At 39.6% G+C, this 25,308-nt stretch overlaps 1 protein-coding gene across 1 annotated transcript in view; it reads right to left on the bottom strand.

Annotated features, from left to right (window-relative positions):
- Positions 1-12,904: 12,904 nt before the first annotated feature.
- Positions 12,905-25,308, bottom strand: part of lpar1 (lysophosphatidic acid receptor 1) — a 70,610-nt gene continuing 58,206 nt past the window's right edge. The window contains exon 4 of the mRNA XM_003227186.4: positions 12,905-15,683. Coding sequence (XP_003227234.1) covers positions 15,382-15,683 — 302 coding nt within the window. The 3' untranslated portion in view covers positions 12,905-15,381. The remainder of the gene's footprint in view (positions 15,684-25,308) is intronic.

The following is a 25,308-nucleotide window of genomic DNA, read 5'->3' as shown; positions in this document are numbered from 1 at the left end:
CTTTTTCTTTTCCAAAACTGTGATGTCTGGTGTGTTGTGTTTCAGAACTTTGTCAGTCTGGATTCGAAAGTCCCACAGTATCTTTGCGTGTTCATTTTCCATTACCTTTGCAGGTTTGTGATCCCACCAGTTCTTTACTGCTGGCAGGTGGTAATTGAGGCATAAGTTCCAATGAATCATTTGGGCCACATAGTTGTGCCTCTGTTTGTAGTCTGTCTGTGTGATTTTCTTACAGCAGCTGAGGATATGATCAATGGTTTCGTCGGTTTCCTTGCACAGTCTGCATTTTGGGTCATCAGCTGATTTTTCGATCTTGGCCTTAATTGCATTTGTCCTGATGGCTTGCTCCTGGGCTGCAAGGATCAGGCCTTCTGTCTCCTTCTTCAGTGTCCCATTTTCCTTCAGTTTTGTCAAGGAACTTTCCATGCAATGTTTTGTTGTGCAAGCTGTCAGCTCTAGTTTGTAGTGCGGTTTTCTTGTACTGATTTTTTGTCTGCTGTGCTTTGAGGAGTTTCTGATTTTTGACTTCAATCAAAGCAGGTTCTTCACTTTGCTTTACATATTCTGCCAGGGCATGTTCTTCTTCTTTGACTGCTTGTTTTACTTGTAAGAGTTCTCTGCCACCAGATCTTCTAGGCAGATATAGCCTAGATTCACTACGAAGGTGCAGTGAATGATGAATGGTCATGAGTTTTCTTGTTTTTACTGTCCAAATTGTCCAGTTCCACCTGTGTCCAGTTTATTATTATTATTATTATTATTATTATTATTATTATTATTATTATTATTATGTTTACCTATACCCCACTTTATCTCTCCCCAAGGAGACTCAAAGCAGTGATGGGATCATGGGCTATTGATGGGGTATGGGTTAACTGGTGAAGAGGCAGTAGGATAAACACGACTTCAATATCAGTTTCCTTGTGTCATGCAATAAACTCCATTGCTATGTGACTGCTGAATCTCAATTATATTCTTCTCCAGGATTCCTGGATGATTTTATGTGTTGAAAATCAACTTTATATGAAATTAGTTGTACAGTGGGCCTCTGTAATATACCCCCCTGCCCCGGTCAGAATTGTGGTTGGCAGAAAATAAGTTAAGTACTGGTCCCTGGTGCGAGATCCACAGCAACACCTCAGGGTGTGGTGACCTCACGCTGAGATACCAATGATTTCCAAGAAAATAGAAAGCAATAATTTATTATTTTGTTCTATTTAAAAGAAACATTCCACATAGCTTATCTATTATTATTTTCTTTTATATTTTATATTACCAGAAGGTTATAAATAAAGATCTGCATTTTAAATAACATGGGAGTTCAAATATTAGCTTCCAAAGTAGATATCCAGCTATCCTTGTGTGGCCTTCCAGACCACACATACTTTCCTTTATTGCAGTCCGGTCTTCCAAGACAGCAGAAGGCTAATCATAAATCAAAACACAAACAACAGAGTAGTAAACTTATTGTCGATAATATGATATTTCAAGTTCCACAATCCACCACAACAACGTGTAGTCTCTCAAGGTGGCAAAGACTTTTCTGGAGATTGGCCTTAACATAGTTCTTTTCTGAGTGAGGGTGGTTTGATTTCAGAATAGAAAGAGGAAATGTTTGGGAAGCAGCTGGAAGATGAAAACTTGGAACCAAGCTGTAGTTTGTTAATGAATTTCATGACACATCTCTTGGTTTCAATACGAAGTCCAAGCCATATGAGGTGAGGCAAAAAGTTCAATGCCACCTAAGTAGACATTTTCACATAACACTGGGCCAGAACAAAACTACCACTCTCTTCTGCTTTGGTCAGACCTCACTTGGTGCGTCCATTTTTGAGCACTACAGCACTAAAGAGGAGATTCGTAGCCTAAATTAAAACTTATGCGCCAGTTGCATCTGTACCTTGAGAAGTCAGACCTGGCCATGGTGGTCCGTGCTATCGTTACTGTTCGGAAGCTGCAAGTAGTCCAAGGGGCCGCAGTCAGGTTTTTTGCTTGAGCAACATACAGGGGAGCATACAACCCTGCTGCTGTGTCAGCTCCACTAGCTGCCAGTCTGCTACTGAACAGAATTAAAAGTTCTGGCTTTGACCTATAAATCGTCAATACGTCATCTATGTATCTTCCGTAGTATAACATATCTGTTAGGTGTGGATTCTGGGTCTGATTATATATGAAACTGTTTCTAGATGGGATACAAATAAATTGGCCACAGCTGGAGTCAAATCTAAAATAATTATTGTAGATTTGACTCCAAATATTATTTACAAACGTGAGGAGTAACCATGGGAAGTCCTCTCGCGCCAGCTGTGGCCAATTTATTTATATAACTGGACTTAAGGTTAGGGGAAAATCTTTACCTTTTTAATTTTGGTAATTTGGTCTTTTTATTCTAGTTAAACAAGTGTGATGTGTTAAGATGAGTGTGGTGCCAGTAAAATGCCAATTGTTTGAATCACATCTATTTAAATAACTAAAGTTGTGTTTTATTATTTAATACAGATTTAAGAGAAATGCCTGTCTTCTGGCAGCTTTATTCTTTCCCTACCCTAGTGATCTCTCCAGAGGAGAAACTGGATTTAATCCCTAGCTATTAAAATATAATAAAATTAATTACATGATGAAATGTGTCAGCAAAATATTTGGTTTCTTCTTAATAGTTATAAATAGGGATCCTGATTTGAAACACATCTACTTGGAATAAAATCTTATTATGTTGTCCGAAAAACACAATTTTTCCAAATTCTTTCCCCACCAAGTTATTAGAACTATTTCTCTATCCTACTTCAGGCTTGATTAAAGAATGCAAAAACAGTCATGTTTAAAACAGGCACAAGAAACAATTGGTTAGCTGTTTGTTTTAAATAATGAATATTAAATAATTGGTTAAATAATATCATGCGATATAATCTGCTGTCTTTTGCACCACCTGACATCCATCGGGAAGTAGCAGCCAACAATAAAAGGACTAGGGCATTGACATCTCCAGCCCATCCTCTGTTCAGATATCAGTCAGCACGCCAATGCCTTAAATCAAGAAACAGCTTTCTAAGATGTACAGAGATACTTGGAGGAACACCTCAGCAAGTGAGAGTCCAAAAGTGGCAGGTTAAAACTCGGAACCTCAATCAGTGGCTGATACTGGATGAGAAACTCACTCCTGGACACACAGAAGATTGGGCGACTTGGAAGGCACTGAACAGATCTCTCTGGCACCACGACATACAGAGCTGACCTTAAGAAATAGGGCTACAAAGTAGAGTCCTCAACATGCGTGTGTGGAGAAGAGCAAACCACAGACCACTTACTACAATGAGGTCTGAGCCCTGCCACATGCACAATGGAGGACCTTCTTATAGCGACACCAGAGGCACTCCAAGTAGCCAGCTACTGTTCAAAGAAAACCCAGTATAATGACAAGTTTTTAACTTTGTTTGTTTTTAAAATATATTATAACTGTACCCTCAATTCGTTTCTGATATGATAAAAAATAAAATAATAATGTGATATAATGTTGACAATAAGATGCCATGTTGGAAACAAAGTTATGTGGCCCAAAAGAATGAAATAGGGAGCATTCAGACACTATGGTGAATACATTATTTTATCCCATCAAGACAAGACTCATCATCTGTTACACATTCTGGAGGGAGTTTGTTACCTCCCCTTCCTACGAAATGATCACATTACGCCATTTGTGAAATGTGTATGTCTATAACATATGTGCAAATAAAGAAAGGATCCAATGGTACAAATTCTTGTATGTATGATATGTGAAGTCAACTGTTTTTTTAATCTTGACATTTGAGAAGCCATTTGTTGCAGGTCCTGCTACACTTGGCCTTTCTATTTTGATCCTGAATGGCAAATGTTTATTTCTTCAGAGGTCGTACTGGGTGAAGGATCAAAGAGCAGTTTTGGAATCTCAACTTCTGCTCCTGAGAAAGGAGACACTTCATCAATTTACTAGCCAGGCAATGGGTGGCCCTTCTCTCTTGATGGCCATCCTGCACTTAAATCTTGAAGCCTAGTTCTGTTTTTGGGAATGGACTCATGAAAATTCCTATCTATTGATAACAATGATAAAACATATTTATTCTGACACAACTAAACAAGGAACATTGCCAGCTTTCCTTGTGGTTGCTTTGATGTTCTCTGTATGTGTGTCACAATAAAGATATTTTGCACATGGGGAAGTAAGCAAATGTGTCTACCAACAGCTGTTTACATTCTGTTCAAACTCCTACTGCTCATACAAACAGTACAAGGAGGAGCAGGTGCCAAAGGACATGTATGATGTGCCCAAAGAGCAGACGAGTTGCCTTGTATTGAAGAAAATCTAATGCTAAGGACCCATCAGTACAAAGTGTAAAGGATGTGTAAGTAAGAGAAAAAGAGTGAGAGGGGACACTCTCAGTCTACTTCTGTGCATGGAGATGGAATAATTTAGTATCCCAGATTCATATTTACAGAACTCATTTGTCATATAATCTATACGGAATCATAGTTAGTCTTCTATATCATGGATTCAACCATGCATGGATTGAAAATGGTTTTTTAAATAATAAAATTCCCAAAAGGAAACCTTGATTTTGCCATTTCATATAATACACACATGACGTATTATATTACCTTCCTTTTGGCGAGTTGTAGTTCACCCACAACCAGGGAAACTGTGACCTCCACCGATAATGGACCTGGGCCAAACTTGGCACACAGAACCCCCATGACTAACTCAACCTACTGGAGGGGTTTGTGGGGACTGACTCACTATAGTGAGCACACTGAACCCTACCCATGATGCATCCAGAGCAAACTTGCCCAACATAACAAACTTTAAGTACTGATGGAGTTTCTTAGGGTTAACCTTCCACACTGCACCTATATCCCAGCATCCAATACCAGATTGTCTTAACTCAGATTATCTGGCAGTGGAGACTCATATAATCCAGTTTGAAGCAGATAATCTGGGATTTGATCTTGGGATATAGAGCAGTGTAGAAGGAATCTTAGAGAACAGGACTCGGCCTTTACTTTTAAGTAGGCAAGTCCTATTTTCTAAAGAATCTACTGGCAAAATACCCTACTCAGCTCATTCTGTGGTAAGGCTGAGAGGGCCATGCTAATGTTTGGTTTTTCTTTTAAAAAATCTTTTAGGAAATAGCTTTGTCAGGACCAACCAAAATGCCACAAATGTGTGAAAACTAATATATTGCCTGGTTGTGAGGTTTCTTCTTTGGAAAGATCACCAGAAGAGAACTTCCTGGAATGCAAAACAGTTTATCAGATCCCTGTCAACTACAGCTGAATCATATTAACCCCCATTCCTCCTCCTCACACTCTATTTATTTATTTTTTGCACCACCTGGAAGGGCTGGAATCCTGTTTGATGAACGTAATTAACAGGAATTGAGATGAGCAAACTGTTCAGATGAGATAGAGAAGGGAGTGAGTGTGGGAAACGGAATTTGCAAGACGTTAATCCATATGTCAGTAATGTGTGTCTTGGAAAGTACAAAGCAAGCAATGTGAGTGCTGTTAGAACTTTTGGAGGCCATTCCAAGTGCCATTATATTCTGAGAATCCAATTCCAGGGAAAGGACTGTGGCAGAGGAAAGGAATTAATTAAGCTTGGAACCAGAGCTCTTTTTGAAATGGAAAACACCTAAAACAACACACATTACTGTGGCATACATAAAGGGCAAAATGCAATGGGGGAGAAAACTTTATGGAGCAAAGAATGCAGTTTTACTTTAAGAGCAACTCTTGTGAATGAGAGGCATCATAAAAATACTCTTAAAATGCTTTTTAAAACATCAACCTGGTTACTAGCAGTTGGGAAGGAAGCCAAGGTAAAAAAATGTTTTTACATCGAACTGAAACCAGGACACGGAAATAGTTATTCTTATAGGGAAAGACCTCTTACTACTAGAACAAGAGCTTCATGAAAGTAAGATTTACTCATTGAAATCCCTTGCTATCTCTGATTCTTCTTGTCCTGGGGCAAGGAAAACAGTTGGCATTTTTGGTTTGCACAAAACTTTTAAAATGACATGAAAGGCTGGCCATAAAACTTGGCAGAGTTATAGCCAAGGTAACCCTGGTCACAGTCCTGTATTTTGAATGTCAAGGATATCCCATCTCTTAATCTAGTCCTAATCTAGCAGAGAGTTTCATCTATGCTGATGATCTTGCCATCACCGCTCAAGCAGGGAGCTTTGAAATGGTTGAACAGAAGCTCTCTGAAACTTTACGTGCTCTTACTGCCTATTACAGGGAGAATCATCTGATTCCTAATCCATCTAAAACACAGACGTGTGCTTTTCACCTTAAGAACAGACAAACATCTCTAGCCCTGGGAAGGAATCCCACTGGAGCATTGCAGCACACCAAAATACCTGGGAGGTCCTCTGGACCGTGCTCTGACTTACAAAAAGCACTGCTTGAATATCAAGCAAAAAGTGGGTGCTAGAAATAATAACATATGAAAGCTGACTGGCACAACCTGGTGATCACAACCTGATACAGTGAAGACACCTGCCCTTGCGCTTTGCTGCTGAGTACGCATGCCCAGGGTGGAACACATGTCACCACATTAAAACAGTGGATGTGGCTCATAATGAGACATGTCACATTATCACAGGATGTCTACTCCCTACACCACTGGAGAAATTATACTGTTTAGCTGGTATTGCAACACCTGACATCCATTGGGAAATAGCAGTCAGTAATGAAAGGACCAAAGCAGTGACATCTCCAGCCCATTGTCTGTTCGGATATCAGCCAGCAACACAATGCTTTAAATCAAGGAGTAGCTTTCTAAGCTCTACAGAGATACTCGCAGGAACACCTCAGCAAGCAAAAGTCCAAAAGTGGCAGGTTAAAATCCAGAACTTCAATCCATGGCTGATAGCGGACGAGAGACTCCTTCCTGGGCATACAGAAGACTGGGCGATTTGGAAGGTGTTGAACAGACTATGCTCTGGCACCACAAGATGCAGAGCCAACTTTAAAAAATGGGGCCACAAAGTGGAATCTATGATACGCAAGTATAGAGAAGAGCAAACCACAGGCCACTTATTACAATGCAGTCTGAGCCCTGTCACATGCACAATGGAGGACCTTCTCACAGCGACACTAGAGGCACGCAAAGTAGCCAGCTTCTGGTCAAAGGAAATTTAGGACAATGACAAGTTTTTAACTTTGTGGTTTTTTATACATTATAACTGTATTCTCAATTAACTTCTGACACAATAAATAAATACATCTATTCCTGTTTATTTGCCCCATTTGTTCATTTATTTTATTGCATCTTACACTTATCATCTACATATGTCTTTAATAGAGAATGCCCGGACATGAAGCAGGGCATTTTTATGTTGAAGGTGTGGCTTGTTGGGTCACAGTGGAACATTTCGTATCTGCTCTGGTAAAGTCACAGAATCTGTACTGGCTTTTGTACGCGGCATCTTCTCCTATAGAGACAACATGATTAAGGAAGGGATAAATTCACTAGGCTGCTGTTAAAGACCCCAGAGAAAGGGTGATAAAAGAAAAGGTTGCAAGACCATTGTGTAACTGTAAAATCTGTAAAAAAACAAAAACAAAAAAAAACCATGACTTTTGTTTCTCTGTTTTAGGGGCAGTCCTGGAAGGAACACGGGAGAGGGTCTCCTTGGTAACTGCTTTGAAACTCCCACCCTGAGATGAGGTGTGTTTTGACACTGCAAAATTAATGCAGATTGACACCACTTTAACTGTCATGGCTCAATGCTATCGGATCGTTGGTGCTGTAGTTTTACACGGCTCTTAGCCTTCTCTGCCAAATACTGCTGATGTCTCACCAAACAGCAGTGACATGATTCCATAGCACTGAGCCATGGCAATAAAAATGGTGTAAAACTGCATTAATTCAACTGTAGATGCACCCTTGGGTAACTCTTTTATAATCTGGGTACATTTCAGTTGGCAACTATTTGACCTGTTTGTGTTGTATATAACATCAAAAATGAGTATATAACTTGGTAAAAGCTATAGACTGATGAAAATAGAGTATAATGTCAGTGACAACATTTGCTGACTTTCCATCTTAGCATAAAAGAAGGAAAAAAACTTCTTCAGGTTTCAAGTCTAGGAAAACTGCTAGGTTTAATGTATATAAACATAAACCACAAAGGCTGAGCTGAAGTAACCCTGGTGCATTAGATGATACTTGATAAACAGGTAGTATGGAGAATTCTAAAAAGTGTGCACATTAAACAAAGATCTCTGGTATATAAAACATTAATATAACATCTAGGCTTCTGACTGGATAATCAATGTGTTCTGTGATTGGCAGGAGAGAACAAAAGAACTGAGCTAGAGCCATGAAAATGAGACAGCTTTTGGCATGCCTCCAATGATACCAAAGATGCCGTTAGAATAAACAGTTTATTCCACATCTGTACAACATGCAGCCCATGGGTTGCATGTAACCTGCACAAGCCGTTGGTGCGGCCCACAAACTGCTGCCCCCGCCCACTGCCAAAGGAGGGAGAAAGAAAGTTGGGTAAAAGAAAGGGAAAGAGGAAGGGAGGAGGAGAGAAAGAAAGGGAGATAGAAAAAATAGAGCGAAGGAAGGAGGGATGGAGAAAAGGAAGAAAAATGGGTAGGAAACAGAGAAGGAAGAAGGGGAGAAAGAAAGGTAGGTAGTAAAAAGAGAGGTAAGGAATTCAGAAAACATAGTATAGTGCAGTGGTTCCCAACCTTTGGGCCTCCAACTCTCAGAAATCCCAGCCAGCTTACCAGCTGTTAGGAACTGTGGGAGCTGGAGGCCCAAAGGTTGGAACCACTGGTATAGTGGTTGAACCTTGGGTTACGACTCTGAGTGACTTTAGGCAAGTCAGACTCTCTCAGCCTCAAAAGACAAAGGCAAATCCCCATTTAATAAATCCCGACAACTCTGTGATAGTCAAAGTCTGAAACGACTTGAATGCACACAACAATCCCAATTACTTATTCATTTGGAAAGCAAGGTACTAAAAACCTATTTAATTTTGGTCCCTTACTATGGAATCTATGAGGAGTGGCTTAAAGACCTGGGCATGTTTAGCCTGCAGAAGAGAAGGCTGAGAGGAGACCCGATGAGGGCCATGTATCAAGATGTGGAGGGAAGTCCTAGCAAGGAGGGAGCAAGCATGTTTTCTGCTGCCCTTGAGACTAGGACACAATGGAACAATGGCTTTAAACTACAGGAAAGATAGGAGTTTCCAGCTGAACATGAGGAAGAACTTCCTCTCTGTGTGAGAGAGAGCTGTTCAGCAGTGGAGCTCTCTGCCCCAGAGTGTGGTTTAGGTTCCTTCTTTGGAGGATTTTAAACAGAAGCTGAATGGCCATCTGGTGGGGGGTGGGGTGGGGTATTCATAGGATTCTGAGTTGTGAAGGCCTAGTTTATTCCTAATAGCCCCGACATGCTGTCATAATACATTGATTCACGATGGTAAGGCTAGGTTAGATATATGCCTAAATGTTATTAGTAAATATTTGTTCAAGAATTGCTTAAGGAGATTAACCCTTGAGGACTATAAATGAGATGGTAGTTTGTCATGGATAAGGGGTCATGTGTTAAGACAAAATGTCCTGATGAACATCTTGACTTATAAGATATCTTATCTGCAAAGTTAGGAAATGTAATAAAGGTGCAGTACCAAGACTTTACTATGTCTATTTGCTCAAAACATACTATCCAATATTTTTCTTTGCAGACTTTCTGCCTCCAGTTCAGAACCAGATGTTATCTTGATGGTACAGATTAGTCAGATGTATGCTCATAGGGATCAAATCCTAAAAGCAAATGGAACTTGCTTAGTATGTACCTCAGGTTTAGGGAACTACTTGTTCCCAAACTCATAATCTGCTTGTGCAGTCCAGCGTTGGTCCAGAACATGCCTCGCATCACCGAAAGCATTGTTTTTGTTGAATGCAGTGCAATATAAATAACTGATCCTCAACAGCAAGTGGTTGTTTCACTTTTAAAGAAACCCTAGGAAAATCACTAACGGTTCAAAATATTTCTATGAGTGTTCATTTTGGCATGCCCCTTTTGATGTCAAGTTAAATTAGCTTTATTTAATTTTGAAGTGATCAAGGGAAGCAATTCCTCAGCTTAATTTCCACCACTTTATCAATGCTAACATTTTTGAGACTTCATTTTTGTGCAAATCAAAGGGAACACTTTGTCTAACTTAGGCGGTATTTGCACATGACTTCAAAGTAAGTGGCAGTACATAATGCTTTAGTACAGTACTAGTATATATTTGTGTGCCATGACTACACTTTACTCCAGTGGGACCATTTCAAAGCTACCTTATACTGCAATAGCAGCAAATAAAGATCCACTAAAAAAAGAGCTGTGTTTACATGTGCTGGTTAATTTGGGATCAGTCTGAAACAGAAGTGCTCTGGAGCATTTTTGGAGCTGGTATAGTCACTATCCCAAATCCAGTGGATCAAAGTCTTAGATAAGCCCACATTGACCTTGCTGGACTGTCACCTTCTTGTACGTGTCAATGTTGCTGTTCCCAAATGGCCACAGCTCTATGTAAGTTGGCCATCGCAAGTGCCCCACATTGACATCAGCAGAGGCGCCAATGTAACTAGGAAGAAAGAGCTGCCTCATCCCACTAGAGCATGAATCCATTTTAAATCCGGTTGCTCCCTCCTGCAGAATTCAGGGGTTTGTAGTTTGGTGAGGCCCAGGATCTGTCTGGCTGAGCATTTAAAGCCCCCTCCTCTAAAGTGGATTTAAAGTGGATCCCAGCTCTAGTGTGATAAGGTTCCTCTCGAGGAAGCCTATCTATCCAGCTTCTTCCTGATCACATGGGTGCCTCTTCTGATGTCAGCACATGACACCGGCAATGGCCAGGAATGCACACAGAGTTCTGCAGCCATCTGGGAGTGGTGACAAAGGCACAATCCATCCTCTATTCCCTGCACTGATGGGCATTAGGAAAAGAGGATGGTTGCAGTGCTGGATCAATCCAAATTGGATCCAATCCTGCTGACCACATTGCCCCCAAAGCCATGTTTTAGGCAAACTTTAGAACCTTAGCCCAACTTTTTTTTTAATGTGGACCAGATTCAAACAGTTTATCCCATGATACCTACTGAAAGTGCAAGAGTGTCATGGGGGTAGTCAGGATTGACCTTTTGGTTAGTATGCATAATATTGCTCATGTAGTTGAGCCCAAGAAATGATAGCTGCTTCCAACTGCCTAGGCAGAACATCTACATCATGCATGCCATATTAAAACATGTTGAGTTTATGTGTAGCCACCAAATGTTACTATACAAATGTCTTAAAACTTAGTTTGCTAAAAAGAGCAATTGTTCACACAAAAAAACCCGATGTGATGACATACAGTAGAGTCTCACTTATCCAACACTCACGTATCCAACGCATTTTTGTAGTCAATGTTTTCAATACATCATGATATTTTGGTGCTAAATTCGTAAATACAGTAATTACTACATAGCATTACTGCTATTGAACTGTTTTCTGTCAAATTTGTTGTATAACATGATGTTTTGGTGCTTAATTTGTAAAATCCTAACCTAATTTGATGTTTAATAGGCTTTTCCTTAATCCCTCCTTTTTATCCAACATATTCACTTATCCAACATTCTGCCGGCCCGTTTATGTTGGATAAGTGAGACTCTGCTGTATTTGTTATGTGTGGTTCTCAACCTATGGGTCCCCAGGTGTTTTGGCCTACAACTCCCAGAAATCCCAGTTAGTTTACCAGCTGTTGGGATTTCTGGGAGTTGAAGGCCAAAACGTCTGGGGACCCACAGGCTGAGAACCGCTGGCTTAAGGGGTTGAAAAAGTTTCCCTTTTGGCTCTTCATTCATAAGATGTTATTATTTATTATTTAGTTGCCATATTTATATCCCCCGCCCTTTCTCTACCCCAGGGGGGGACTCAAGGCGGTTTACAAATTGCACTACTATAGTTCCTTGGACATAAAACATGAAGTAAGATTAAAATTAAAATTAATACATACATAAAACATAATTAAAATACCTTTTGCAAATTGGGAATGCTCACCAAAGTCTACGCAAGTCTGTACAAAAGAGAATCAAAGGAAACAGGATTTTGATTTTTACATTACTATTTTGATTGTTTTTTGTTTTGCTTCTGCTCTTTTTTATCCTGTTTTCAGATTTGTCATGTCATCCGTTTGTATTTATTGCATTCAAGTTGATTGGAATATTTTCATATTTCCTTCTGAAAGTTCTGATGTTTTTCTATGTGGGAAAGGATAAAGCCAGTTATAACTGAATTTGTTTTCTAGTCCCCTCTGCTACTGAATAATTTGGTTAGCAGAAACATTGCAACATTTGGGGGTCTGGTTGGAGCTATTAACCTGGTAAAGGAGGAGGCACAATGTTATGAGGAACCATTGGTTCAGGCAAAGGTACTCTGGAGCTAATGAGGCCCTACTCGTGAAACGTAAGTGTTCATCTGCAATCAAGAGGATTGTATAGCCTAAGGGATTGTATAGCCTAAGTCAGTTAGCGAAATGTGCAATAAACAAGGCTCCTGCTGATGTTTGGGGGGGGGGGGGGGGCAGGGGAAAGAACACAAAATTGAACCAGTGTATGTAGTAACAGAAGTGAGATTCCTTTATTTGCTCAGCAAGAAATTGCAGTGTATGTTCAAGGTGGAATCTGAGAAAGCTAAAAAAGAAGGAAGGAAGGAAGGAAGGAAGGAAGGAAGGAAGGAAGGAAGGAAGGAAGGAAGGAAGGAAGGAAGGAAGGAAGGAAGGAAGGAAGGAAAAGGAAGGAAGGAAGGAAAACCCACAGCTAAAACACATCCTTTAAAGTATTACAGATCTGATAAATGTTGAAGGCACACACACACCAAAGATTAAATATTCATTGAGAAAACTTTATTAGTGGCTTAGCATTTAGGGTATTTTTAAAAATTCCAACCTTCTGACCTCTCTTTTATTACATGAGTAAAGGATAATGGGTCCACTGATTTTAATTTTGATAAGGAATTCATGAAATATTCATTGTTATGTGAATTTTAGGTTAACTGGCAGGTTTTTTTTTGAACATCTCCTTGTGGGACTAGCCACGCTACTCTCTTATCTTCAACTTAGCATTTCGTACATTACTAAATAGTCTGTCTTTATACATACTCTTTACCCTTTTGACATTGCTATACATTAGCCTTCAAAAACTACATACTCTACTCACACAAAAACAATATTGTCTCAGTTTTTTTCTCCATTATTCCAGAGCACTAAAATGATGACTCAGTTCCAAGCAAGGGCTCTTTCCAACACAGGACGATTTTCAGCACAGAAGAGGACCACCACAAAGTTACCGTTGAAGCAGCACACTGCGCAATTATTGCAACCATCTCAGTTTCCTTCTTTAAAAAAATATCCTCAGCCATCAATATACACACCTTTAAACATAAAAAGTTAATGAAGAAAAGAGCTTTGTATTAAAGCCACTTTTCTAAATCCCAGATTGTTTTGCAGGAATTGAAGACAAATGCATTTCAATTGCAATGATTATATGGTTGCCTCTACAAAACCAAAAAATAATACAACAACCTAGAAATGTGTACTTTCAGCACACACTTGGATGCTAACAAAAATTTAGGGCGGATATAAAATAGGACTTCAAATCAGCCACTGTATTTTTAGTAGCAAATTTGAGGCAGCTATTATGATTATGTATTTGTGTATTCATGTATTTGTGTATCTCAAGCATTTGTCTAGAAATTTTAGTCAAAGTACCTCAACCCTTATAAAAAAAGATTTTTTTTTTCCTTTTTCTGAGAAATATGGCAAAGGGGAAGCACTTAGTCCATGCCAGGAAAACCTAAAGGAAGTGCCATACCAGTCCAATACAGGTGAACCACACCAGTAAAGCTCCATTGTGATGGCGCTTATTGCCTTTCTGAATGCCTGGGTCGGAAATGGCAGTTGGACATCTGGCCTCCTGAGGTAGCACTGGTGCTTTCCCTTCCCTGTGGAAAGTTCCTCAACTTATCCATGGGTCATATCAAAATCCAAAATTTTGGTCCCAAAACTTGCACTCGACTTATACATGAGGTTGACTTATAAATTAGTATATATGTTATTTTAAAGAGGGGGAAAGAGGTTCATTGGGTTTCAGGAGGTGTTTTCCTTTTTTAAAAAAGGCTGCTGCCCATGAGGGTAATAAAGAAACAAGGTCCTCCAAACCCTGTCTTTGCCAACATTGGAGCAAATGGAGCAACAGGCATGGCCTTGGGTTCATATACTTGTGGGGCAGGGAGAAGTAGACAGCTTTGGAATCTATAAAGGCTTTGTATTTTAAAAATAATGAAAAGGTAAAAAAAGAGATGACTTCCTTATCTCCAGCATTTGAAACTGGAACAACATCTCTCCCAATCATGTCACAGTTTTGAGTGGGATCGTGCGCCCCTTCCCCGAACTGTACCAAATACTTACACTGGGCATACATAACCAAGCTCTCACTGGAATGAACAGATATGAAAAAGCTTCCCTTGGAACAAGACAGTAAAAAATGCTACTTTTGGCCAAAACCAAAATCCTTTTAGCCAAGAGACTCAACACCACAAGTAAGTCTTAAAACACACAGTATTTTGTCCCCTAGGAAATGTGGCTCTTTATAGCCCACATAAAGGATTAAGCCCATGAGAAAATTGGGTCTTCCAGTCTGTATAACATTGTTCCACTCTTAACTTTAAAAAAGAGTTAAACATCAACACTTTTAGGTCCTATTAATTTCCATGTGAGAATCAGGCATGGCTGCGTACACACACCATACCTGTTCCTGAACACTATGTTGCTAGTGAAAAAAGTTTTTAATTGTTACTGGCATTGTAAATAAACATGAAAGCTATAACAGGTTCTCTCCTTGCCCACAAAATGTCCATCAAAAAGCATGCTGATGGGGATAATTATTAAATGAAAATGAAAAGGCAGTGAAGCAGCTATTAAGCTTATTAATTGGAGATGAATTCAGTTAGGACCATCACAAAGTATCAGATGATGAAGGCTAGTTAAAGTAGTTTAAAATGTCTTCCCCAAGGGTTTGTCAGCTTCTTGGGATGAGAAGCTCATTTTCCACTCTCACAAAACAAATGTCAAAACTCCAAACCCACACATGAGGTGTTTTAGCCTGAACAGTTTCATGGATGTTTCATGTTTGAATAAGGATCATCCATTAGTGATTAAGAAGAACTTTTAAGTGTGTTGTTTTCTCTGCTTCAAAGACTTCCAACAATGGTGTCAATAGCTGCACCAGACGTTTTCCACTGGGCACTAAATTCACAAGTGCAGGCTTTGTTTTCTTTTTTAAAATTGTCTATTTCCTTTTTCAAACCACAGAGTGATCATTACTGTGTACTCCAGTCAAGATGGAGTGATTGAGCGAAGAGGCAGAACGGTCAGAGCCTTCCGTCGGGCCATTGGCATTTTCGGTACGCTGGCAACAAAGAATCTGTTTGAAAGTAGCACTCATTTCCTTGTCCCGATAAGAGTAGATGATGGGGTTCATGGCAGAATTGAATTCGGCAAGCAACAAGAAGAACTTTTCATATGCCAAGACATTGCACTGTGGGCAGCAAACATCAAGGAGCAGCAAGACTAATCCCGGAGTCCAGCAAATTATAAAGGCACCTAGAAAGGATAAAGAGAAATATATTATTTTTTGTATATACAAATCACCTTGCACTTTCTTCAAGGACATCAGTGGAATGCATAAAGTTTTGTTCCCCTTTTAGCTTTATAACAGCTTTGCGAATTAAGGTACACAAAGCATCTGAAGAGTTACAGAGTAAAACATATTATTATTATTATTATTATTATTATTATTATTATTATTATTATTATTATTATTATTATTATTTATACCCCGCTTTATCTCTCCCAAAGGAGAAGACTCAAAGAGGCTTAACATAAAAGCAGCATTAGTATACCATTTAAAATAGAGAATTATGCAAATATTAAAACAGAATTAAATATAAACAGTATTAAACATTCGGTTAAAGATCCATTCAAAGTTAAATAGCAACTATGTCTGAAGCTGAGATCACAAAACATTAGCAGATCACCTAGCTACCTTCCAAAATGCTGCATTCAATAAACATGTCCTACACCTTGAAGTTTACCATTTCACCTCTGTATTTTTTACCCACAGAGCAACCATAAATTGGAAGTGCAATTTATGAATATATCTCAATTTAAAAAGTTAATGTGTTCTGGGTCATCACTTATTTAATGGAAAATTTGGTATCTGAGGAAGAAATATTCTGGAAAAAAACAGGAATATGTTCCTTGATCACAGAAAAAGAAGAGCTGTCCTTCAGCAAGTTTTTCATCTAGAACTAACAATATGGCCATAGGAAATGAAACACTTGTCAGAGAAGCCTTGCATAAATAAATAAAACATTTTGAATTTTCTAGAGACCACCTGAAGGCTTCTTTCAAGTTGCATCCAGAGATGAATGTTTTTAAAAATCTCCTCCACCTTTTTTTGACAAATTCCATATTGCGTTACTGTGAGTTTTCCAGGCTGTATGGTCATGTTCCAGAAGCATTCTCTCTGGACGTTTCGCCCACATCTATGGCAGGCATCCTCAGAGGTTGTGAGACCTCCGCTTGCCATAGATATGGGTGAAACGTCAGGAGAAAATGCTTCTGGAACATGACCATACAGCCTGGAAAACTCACAGCAACCCAGTGATTCCAGCCACGAAAGCCTTCAACAACACAGTTTCCATATTGGTGTTCACATATATAGATCTATACTTTTTCAATCAGATGGTTGTGGCTGGCAAAGCAGACACATCTGCATTCCCTGTTTTTCTTTTCTGCTGTTCACAAATGCTCACCAAGAGATTTTTGGAGGTGCCTTCTATTTATCTGGATTGCTGCAGTCAGGTGCATATGGTTACAGTTGGATCAGCTATTTATTACAAGCTGCTGTTACCCAGCACCAAAATTCTAGCACTCGTTCACCACCCTTTCAATGCCATCCCTTCTCCAAAAACCTCTAGTTCAGCTGAGGATAGATAGTAAAAGGAGTGACAGAGAAGGTGTAAAACGTCTTTATAAAGAGCAGCTTTTTTGTCAGAGGCTTTGTTAACTAAGGAGATTATTGCATGAGGGTTTGAGTGTGCATTTGTGGCTGGTGAACAATGAGTAGCTAATGTTAATTATAACACAATGTTGTTTCAAAGCAGTGGCATTCTACTTTCCCCCTCACTATTTGGCTACCCTTTTTAATGCACAGAGGAAACTCATGAATAGCATCTTGAAAGTGTTTTGTTCTGGTGGCGGTGGTGTGACAAGTCACTAGTTCTGCAGCAATGAGATTCAGAGAACCACAAGCTATTGTGAGTGTCCCTGGTGGCGCAGCGGGTTAAACCACCGAGCTGCTGAACTTGCTTACCAAAGGTTGGTGGTTTGAATCTGGGGAGTGGGGTGAGCTCCTGCTGTTAGTCCCAGTTTCTGCCAACCTAGCAGTTCGAAAACATGCAAAATGTGAGATCAATAGTTACCACTTCAGCGGGAAGATAACGGCACTCCATGCAGTCATGCTGGGCACATGACCTTGGAGGTGTCTAGGGGCAAAGCTGTCTCTTTGGCTTAGAAATGGAGATGAGCAACGCTGTCTCTTTGGCTTAGAAATGGAGAGTTGGACATGACTAGACTTAAAGTCAGGGGAAAACCTTTAACTTTACCTTTACTTGCTCCAATTCCATGTTCTCAAGTTGCTACTATTCACTATCTAATGAGCAGAAAGAGAGGGCCTCTTGCTGCATTGCCACTACAGTAGAGTCTCACTTATCCAACATAAACGGGCCGGCAGAATGTTGGATAAGCGAATATGTTGGATAATAAGGAGGATTAAGGAAAAGCCTATTAAACATCAAATTAGGTTATGATTTTACAAATGAAGCACCAAAACATCATGTTAGACAACAAATATGGCAGAAAAAGTAGTTCAATACGCAGTAATCTATTTATTTTATTTATTTACAGCATTTATATTCCGCCCTTCTCACCCCGAAGGGGACTCAGGGCGGATCACATTACACATATAGGCAAACATTCAATGCCTTTTAACATAGAACAAAGACAAGACAAACATAGGCTCCAAGTGGGCCTCGAACTCATGACCTCCTGGTCAGAGTGATTAATTGCAGTGATTCATTGCAGCTGCTCTCCAGCCTGCGCCACAGCCCGAGCCTGCTATGTAGTAATTACTGTATTTATGAATTTAGCACCAAAATATCATGATATATTGAAAACATTGACTACAAAAATGCATTGGATAATCCAGAACATTGGATAAGCGAGTGTTGGATATGTGAGACTCTACTGTACTTCCACTTTCACGCTGTTCATCCCCCCCCCCCCCCTCCAAGGTATCTGGACAATGCTTTACTTTTCTGTTTTTAAAGCATTCCCTTAATGGGGAATATACTACAAAGATATTTTTTGAAAAATTACTGGGTTATGTGTTCAGCTACATTCAAACACATGCTTAAAGCACTGATTTGTCAACTTGGATTGCCTTTTGAATGTGGACATACACCTTTAATTGTGGTGTGGTGCACAGTATCCAAACTGACAAATATTGTCACCAAGAGGAATCCTTGTTGTTCTGCTCCCCACAGCACTCCTAAACAAAGTTTGGCTCTGAGGACTACTTCTTCTTGGACTGCAAGAAGATCCAACCAGTCCATACTCCAGGAAATAATGCCTGGCTGCTCACTGGAGGGAAGGATATTAGAGGCAAACATGAAGTACTTTGGCCACATCATGAGAAGTCATTGGAGAAGATCATGATGCTGAGGAAAATGGAAGAACAAAGGATGAGAGGCCGACCAAGGGCAAGATGGAAGGATGGTATCCTTGAAATGACTGGCTTGACCTTGAAGGAGATGCGGGTGGTGACAGAGAGGTCTGGCGTGGGCTGGTCCACGAAGAGTTGGAAGAGACTGAACAAGTAAACAACGACAATGTGCTCAAGTCGCTTCTGACACAATAAAAAAATTGTCCATATGGATTACAATAGAAGGTATGGAGAAATGTATATATAAACTGCGTTACTATATCAACCATATGATGCAGTAACAAAAACCCAAAAGGGCAGACTCTCGTGATAAAGACCCAAATCTTGAAATTGGACAGTTTTTCCATTTTTTTTAAAGGGAGTAGGGCTGGTTTATGGCCAATGAAGGACACAATACAGCTTGAGAAGAGTTGTCTACCAGATGGTGTAATAAGCAGATAGCACAATCTGTATGTAGAGGGCCCTATTAGGGGAATCATATCATCGGAAGAAGGACTGTACTGGCACATTCTAGCTTTCAACGAAAATGTGTTTGTGGTGCTTAAACGTGCTATTAGACCATGGTGTGGCAATGTCCTAAATCACTTCTGTATTTCTAAACTATATTAAACATTGCACAACTGTGATGAAAGTCATGAATATTCCGATATAATTGAGAAAGAATTTTGTTTCCACATTGAAAAACAAGCGATGTTTGATATGAGGAAAACACAATATTTAATATAGGGGTGAAAATCACACAGCCCTCTAAATGTTGTCAGACTTCAGCTTCCAGCCTTCCCCAGTGTTGACTTTATTACTTAGGACTGGCAAGACTTGGAGTTTGACAATATCTGGGGAGTCATATGATTCTGACTCATGATTTAACTGGACAAGAATAGAAACAACATTTAACAAGCCCCCACCCCGATATCAAAAATGCCTTTTAACAGAAATGTTAATACTGACTTAAGGACTTTTTCCAACTGTCCTTAGAAACATGATTCATTCTCCTTATTACCGTATGAGATGGGAATGTGCCTTTCCCTTCCTCTCAGATTTACACAATTAACAGTGAGAAAGAATAGTTTGCCTGCAAAGTGCTAATCAATTTTAGATCTCCGTTTAGCTGAACAATACTTGGACACACAATGCACTTTGGAATTTAAAATGTCATTTCAATGGCTTCATTTTCTTCTTCTCAAAACTATTCAGTAGCAACCAATTGAGGGGCCTTTTGTTTTCTATATCAATGCAGCACAGACAAATGAGTCTAGTTATGACTGACCAAGACTACTCTTCCTCCTTCCTCCTCTACTGCATACTACTCAAGATAATATGGAGGATAAATATTTAACTAGTTAACTAAGGACCTCATTATGCTAGAGCTTGGATCCACTTTAAATCCACTTTAGGGAGGGGCCTTTAAACAGCCCAGCCAGACAAGTCCTGGGCCTCAGCAAACTACAAACCCAGAATTGTGGATTTCAATGGCTTCTCTGCAAGGATCTACCCATATACCACGCAGCCGTAGACAAGTCAATATAGGGACCACAAAACACAGTGCCCAGACACGAATCAAGAAACATGAAAGACACTGCAAACTAACTCAGCCAGATAAGTTAGCCATAGCATAGCATTTGATGAACCAACCTGGACACAACATATTATTTGAGAACACAGAAATGCTGGACCACTCTAACAACCATTATGTCAGACTACACAGAGAAGCCATTGAAATCCACAAGCATGTGGACAATTTCAACAGAAAAGAGGAAACCATGAAAATGAAATCATGAAAATCTGGCTACCAGTATTTAAAAAACCCTCTAAAATCAGGACAGTAAATAAAGAACACTTAGAAAACGGGGGAATTCCAGACAAGAAAAAAAATCCAAGGCCAGCTAACACTTTCCAACAAAGGATGTCCCCAGGCAGAAAGCAGCCATGCTTTGAAGCTGCAAGGCTATTTAATGCTAATCAAGCTGGCCAAATGCAACATTCATACTTGCCTCAAACAGACAAGAATTCTTTCTCCCATCCAGGACATTTCACAGGTACGAATATACCCCTACTTGCCTAGTTTCCAATAGACCTCACAACCTCTGAGGATGCCTGCCGTTGATGTGGGAGAATCATCAGGAGAGAATACTTCTGGAACATGGTCATACAGCCCGGAAAACTCACTGCAACCAAGTCCAATGTCGACAGGAAACTGTATTTATTTTACTAAATATGGTGTTATGTTTACTCATAATTTTAGTAGAGTTATTTAGTTGGATCTAAAATGGCAGAATAATGTTGTGGTCTATGCTACAACATTATTCTGCCACAAGGATGCCTTAAACCACGGGTTTTCAGAGTGTTCGCTGTCACTGGCATCTTTGAGCAAATTCTGTAAGCCACTGTTCCATAGCTCTCTGGTGACAGCGACCACAGACCTTCATTATAAAAGAAATATGCCCCAGCCTTTCAAGCACTGTTTGGTGCCTGGTCCAGAACATTACGGCAAATTGTTATCAGATACAATTGTCATCTTCAAATAAACCTGGAGCTGACTGCGGGACAAAAGGCCCAACAAAGAGACTCCTCTAACTTGTATTACGGATTGATGATGATAAATGGAAGCTCTTGCATGTGCCCGCGATCCAGAGTCACCCGCAGAATACTAACATGCCCTCAGGTTGTAGAACAAAAAATACAGGAACTTTATTGATTCCAAGAGATCAATAGTAAAACAGTAGTATAGTAGAGTCTCACTTATCCAAGCTAAACGGGCCGGCAGAAGCTTGGATAAGCGAATATCTTGGATAATAAGGAGTGATTAAGGAAAAGATGATCAAACATCAAATTAGGTTATGATTTTACAAATTAAGCACCAAAACATCAAGTTATACAACAAAATTGACAGAAAAAGTAGTTCAATACGCAGTAATGTTATGTTGTAATTACTGTATTTACAATTTTAGCACCAAAATATCATGATATATTGGAAACATTGACTACAAAAATGGCTTGGATAATCCAGAGGCTTGGATAAGCGAGGCTTGGATAAGTGAGACTCTACTGTATTTACAATGGTCCCTCTAATCACTTAAAGAAGTCCACAGTCATAAACAATCATTTCTCAGTCCACAAATCTGCTTCAAAGAATACAGTCCTGGTTCTTCACCCTCTTTTCTCAGCAGCAAACAGGCTTCAAAATAGCAAGGCCTCTCTGAGTACACAGCTCCCTTCCCCAGCAGTGCTCAGTCAGCACTGAAAAACGTGTCCAAACTGGTTCTGCAGCAGCAGAATAGAAACAGTATCAAATCAATCCCCAGGTTTTTGCAGGTTCAGCCAATCGGCTTCATGCACTTCATTTTCCAGTTAACACACACACCACAGTGCCTTTGCAAACCATGACAACCTGGAATGATTTTTAGTTCTTAGCGTGAGAGAGGTTCAGCAATGGCAAAGAGAATGCTTGAAAGACAGCCATGACAGATAATTCTCCTGGAATGTGAAATCACATAGAGAATGTTGCAGGCTTTATACAAAGTTCAAGCCAGAGCTTGGAAAAACTACTGGGAGATTTGGGGATTTGAAATCCAACAAAATCTCTCAGTGGTCACGTTGGCTGGAAGATTCTTCCAAAACCATAACTATCCCAAGCTCTGTTTAAAACACATGTGGAGCAGATGAACAGAGGTGTCTTTGCAGACCAACTGATGCAGAAAGGATTATCCATGAAAAAGAACATACTCCAAATGTGTGAATCTCCTGGTTTAACTCATCCACACATAGCAATGGCATAGTCTCATTCCATATTGTATACATATAAAAATCCATTGGTAATGTTCTCCAACAAACAGATGAAGTATCTCCAACACATTACACATCTTATTATGCTTATGGGGTCAGAGATTGTCTGGTGACCAAGGAATGTGTCTGCCTCTTCCAATCCACCCACCGCTGGGAGTCTACTATTCGAAACTACGCCATGTTCCAAAACATTTCTTCCCTTTCTTTGGAACACGAAAAAAGGATCAGCACTTTTCATGAATTACAAAAAAAGAGAGAGAAGAAAAAGAAAATGTTTGTTTCACTTGGACAAGAAATCAGTGGAGCAAAGCTGGAAAGAATGAGTGGAGGCTGCCAAAATAATAGCACGTAATAAAAAAAAAACACAACATGAACTGAGAAAAGGGAAAAGGAAGATTTGCTTAAAAGGGTGTTTGTTAAACCCTTGTGCCGGCAGGACTGCTGACCGATAGGTCATCGGTTTGAATTCGAGGAGAGCAGGTGAGATCCCTCTGTCACCTCCAGCTCCCCATGCGGGGACATGAGAGAAGGATGATAAAACATCAACATCCGGGCATCCCCTGGGCAACATCCTTGCAGACGGTCAATTCTCTCACACCAGAAGCAACTTGCAGTTTCTCAAGTTGCTCCCGACACAGAAAAAAAACACTAAAATAAATAGTTTAACTCTGATTTTTCTTGCATATTTTCTATGTTCTAAACTGGTATTGTCTTTATGAACCAAAGGAAGCCAACATGTTCTCTCCTCCCATCTCTTCCAGATCCTTTGAACAAAGGATAATAATATATACATATTTGCGCATCTGAGCTTATTTATCAATGGCATTTATACTCAATTTCTCAAATGCACTCAAGATGCCATATATGGGTCTCCTCTTCCCAAATTTATTCACACAACAACCATTTGAAATAGGCAAGGCTGAGGTCAAACTGCTAGTCCAGTCTCATCCAGTATCTTTCAAATCCCAGTAGCGCACTTTAATTCTGTCAGCACTCTCATGGCTTTCCACTGTGCGTTTCACTGCAACTTTGGTTCCGAATTTTAAAATATAGTTTAAACATCCAATGAAAGAAGACAGGAAAATTTACCTAGGGAATACAAATAAAACAATTTTAATGTGTTGTTGAAGGCTTTCATGGCTGGAATCACTGGGTTGCTGTGAGTTTTTCAGGCCATGTGGCCATGTTCCAGAAACATTCTCTCCTGACGTTTCACCCACATTTATGGCACGTATCCTCAGAGGTTGTGAGGTCTGTTGGCAAGTGGGGTTTATATATCTGTGGAATGTCCAGGGTCGGAGAATGAACTCTTGTCTGTTTGAGTCATGTGTGAATGTTGCAATTGGCCAGCTTGAGTAGCATTGAAAAACCTTGCACCTTCAAGGCCTGTCTGCTTCCTACCTGGGGAGTTAGCTGGCCTTGATTGATTCATATCTGGAATTTCCCTGTTTTTGAGTGTTGTTCTTTATTTACTATCCTGATTTTAGAGTTTTTTTTTAATACTGGTATCCAGATTTTGTTCATTTTTGTGGTTTCCTCCTTTCTGTAGAAATTGTCCACATGCTTATGGATTTCAGTGGCTTCTCTGTTAAACTAAATTGTTAAACTAATTTAACATTTGGGTATAAACAGATTTATTGTTTGTAATGCTAGAAAGTTCTCAACGAAAGAAATCCTTCTGGGGGGGGGGATGTTTTATTTTTGCTCTTCCATAAAGCTATAACCCTTCATTACAGGGCAAATAACAAACACCATACATACATTTAATATTTAAATAGAGTCTAACATTCAAATTCTAGTGAACAAGGTAGCCTAAATATCCAAAACAAGGCAACAAAATGACCTAACTCAAGGCTGGTGCACAGAATGCCAGTTTCAATTCAGTCAACTCTCTTTACTGAATTCACGTCATATTTTGGAACTGGTTTTCTTCATGACTCAAGAGAATTAAGTTAACTTTCTTCAGCGAACAAGCTGAACTACTTAGATAAACAAGAAGCTTTAAAGATGACAGGCCAGCCCTAAATGAGATGGTCAGGATTTTCAATGGTATTTAAAACCTGAAAGATATGTGAAACTAATGTTATGAATGAATCCCAGCTGTTGGTCAGGACAATTTGAAATAGTTATCCCCTGCAATAGATATAAAACAGTCCCTATGGAATGTAAGCATTGCCAGAGGCCTGACACAAACAGGAAGTTTTTGTGCCTTTATCATCTTGTATCAATTATACAATAGCTCTGCTATGTTGGTTCAGTGCAAAGGCTACAAAATATGAGATACAGCACTGAACTGTAAAAGACATTTGGACATTGGTGGCTAAAACTAAGTTGGAACAACATATAGAGCATTACACAATGCTTTACTTTTATGCTTTATTAGTTGACAGCTGGGGTCAAAAGAGGCCTATTATACAATTGTTTTCCTCCTCTTTTGGGGATAATTGAAATTATTGGGATAGAAACCAAAAGTATGCTGGTTTAAGAGTAGAGTTAAGGTTACTCCCCAAAGCCAGGACAATGGAAGCTAGGAGAATAGCTAGTAAATGCTGTACGAAGGGATTCAGCAGTGAATGTGGATAGTATCTCAAACTGTATAACGACCAAGTAGCAACAGTAACACCACGGAACAACAGACTAGTAAAAGATTGGGAGAGG

This window comes from Anolis carolinensis, chromosome 2 (genome assembly GCF_035594765.1).
Source record: "Anolis carolinensis isolate JA03-04 chromosome 2, rAnoCar3.1.pri, whole genome shotgun sequence".
Classification (NCBI taxonomy): Eukaryota; Metazoa; Chordata; class Lepidosauria; order Squamata; family Dactyloidae; genus Anolis; species Anolis carolinensis.
The sequence above is the reverse complement of the archived record's forward strand: the minus strand, read 5'-3'. Positions and strand labels throughout refer to the sequence as shown.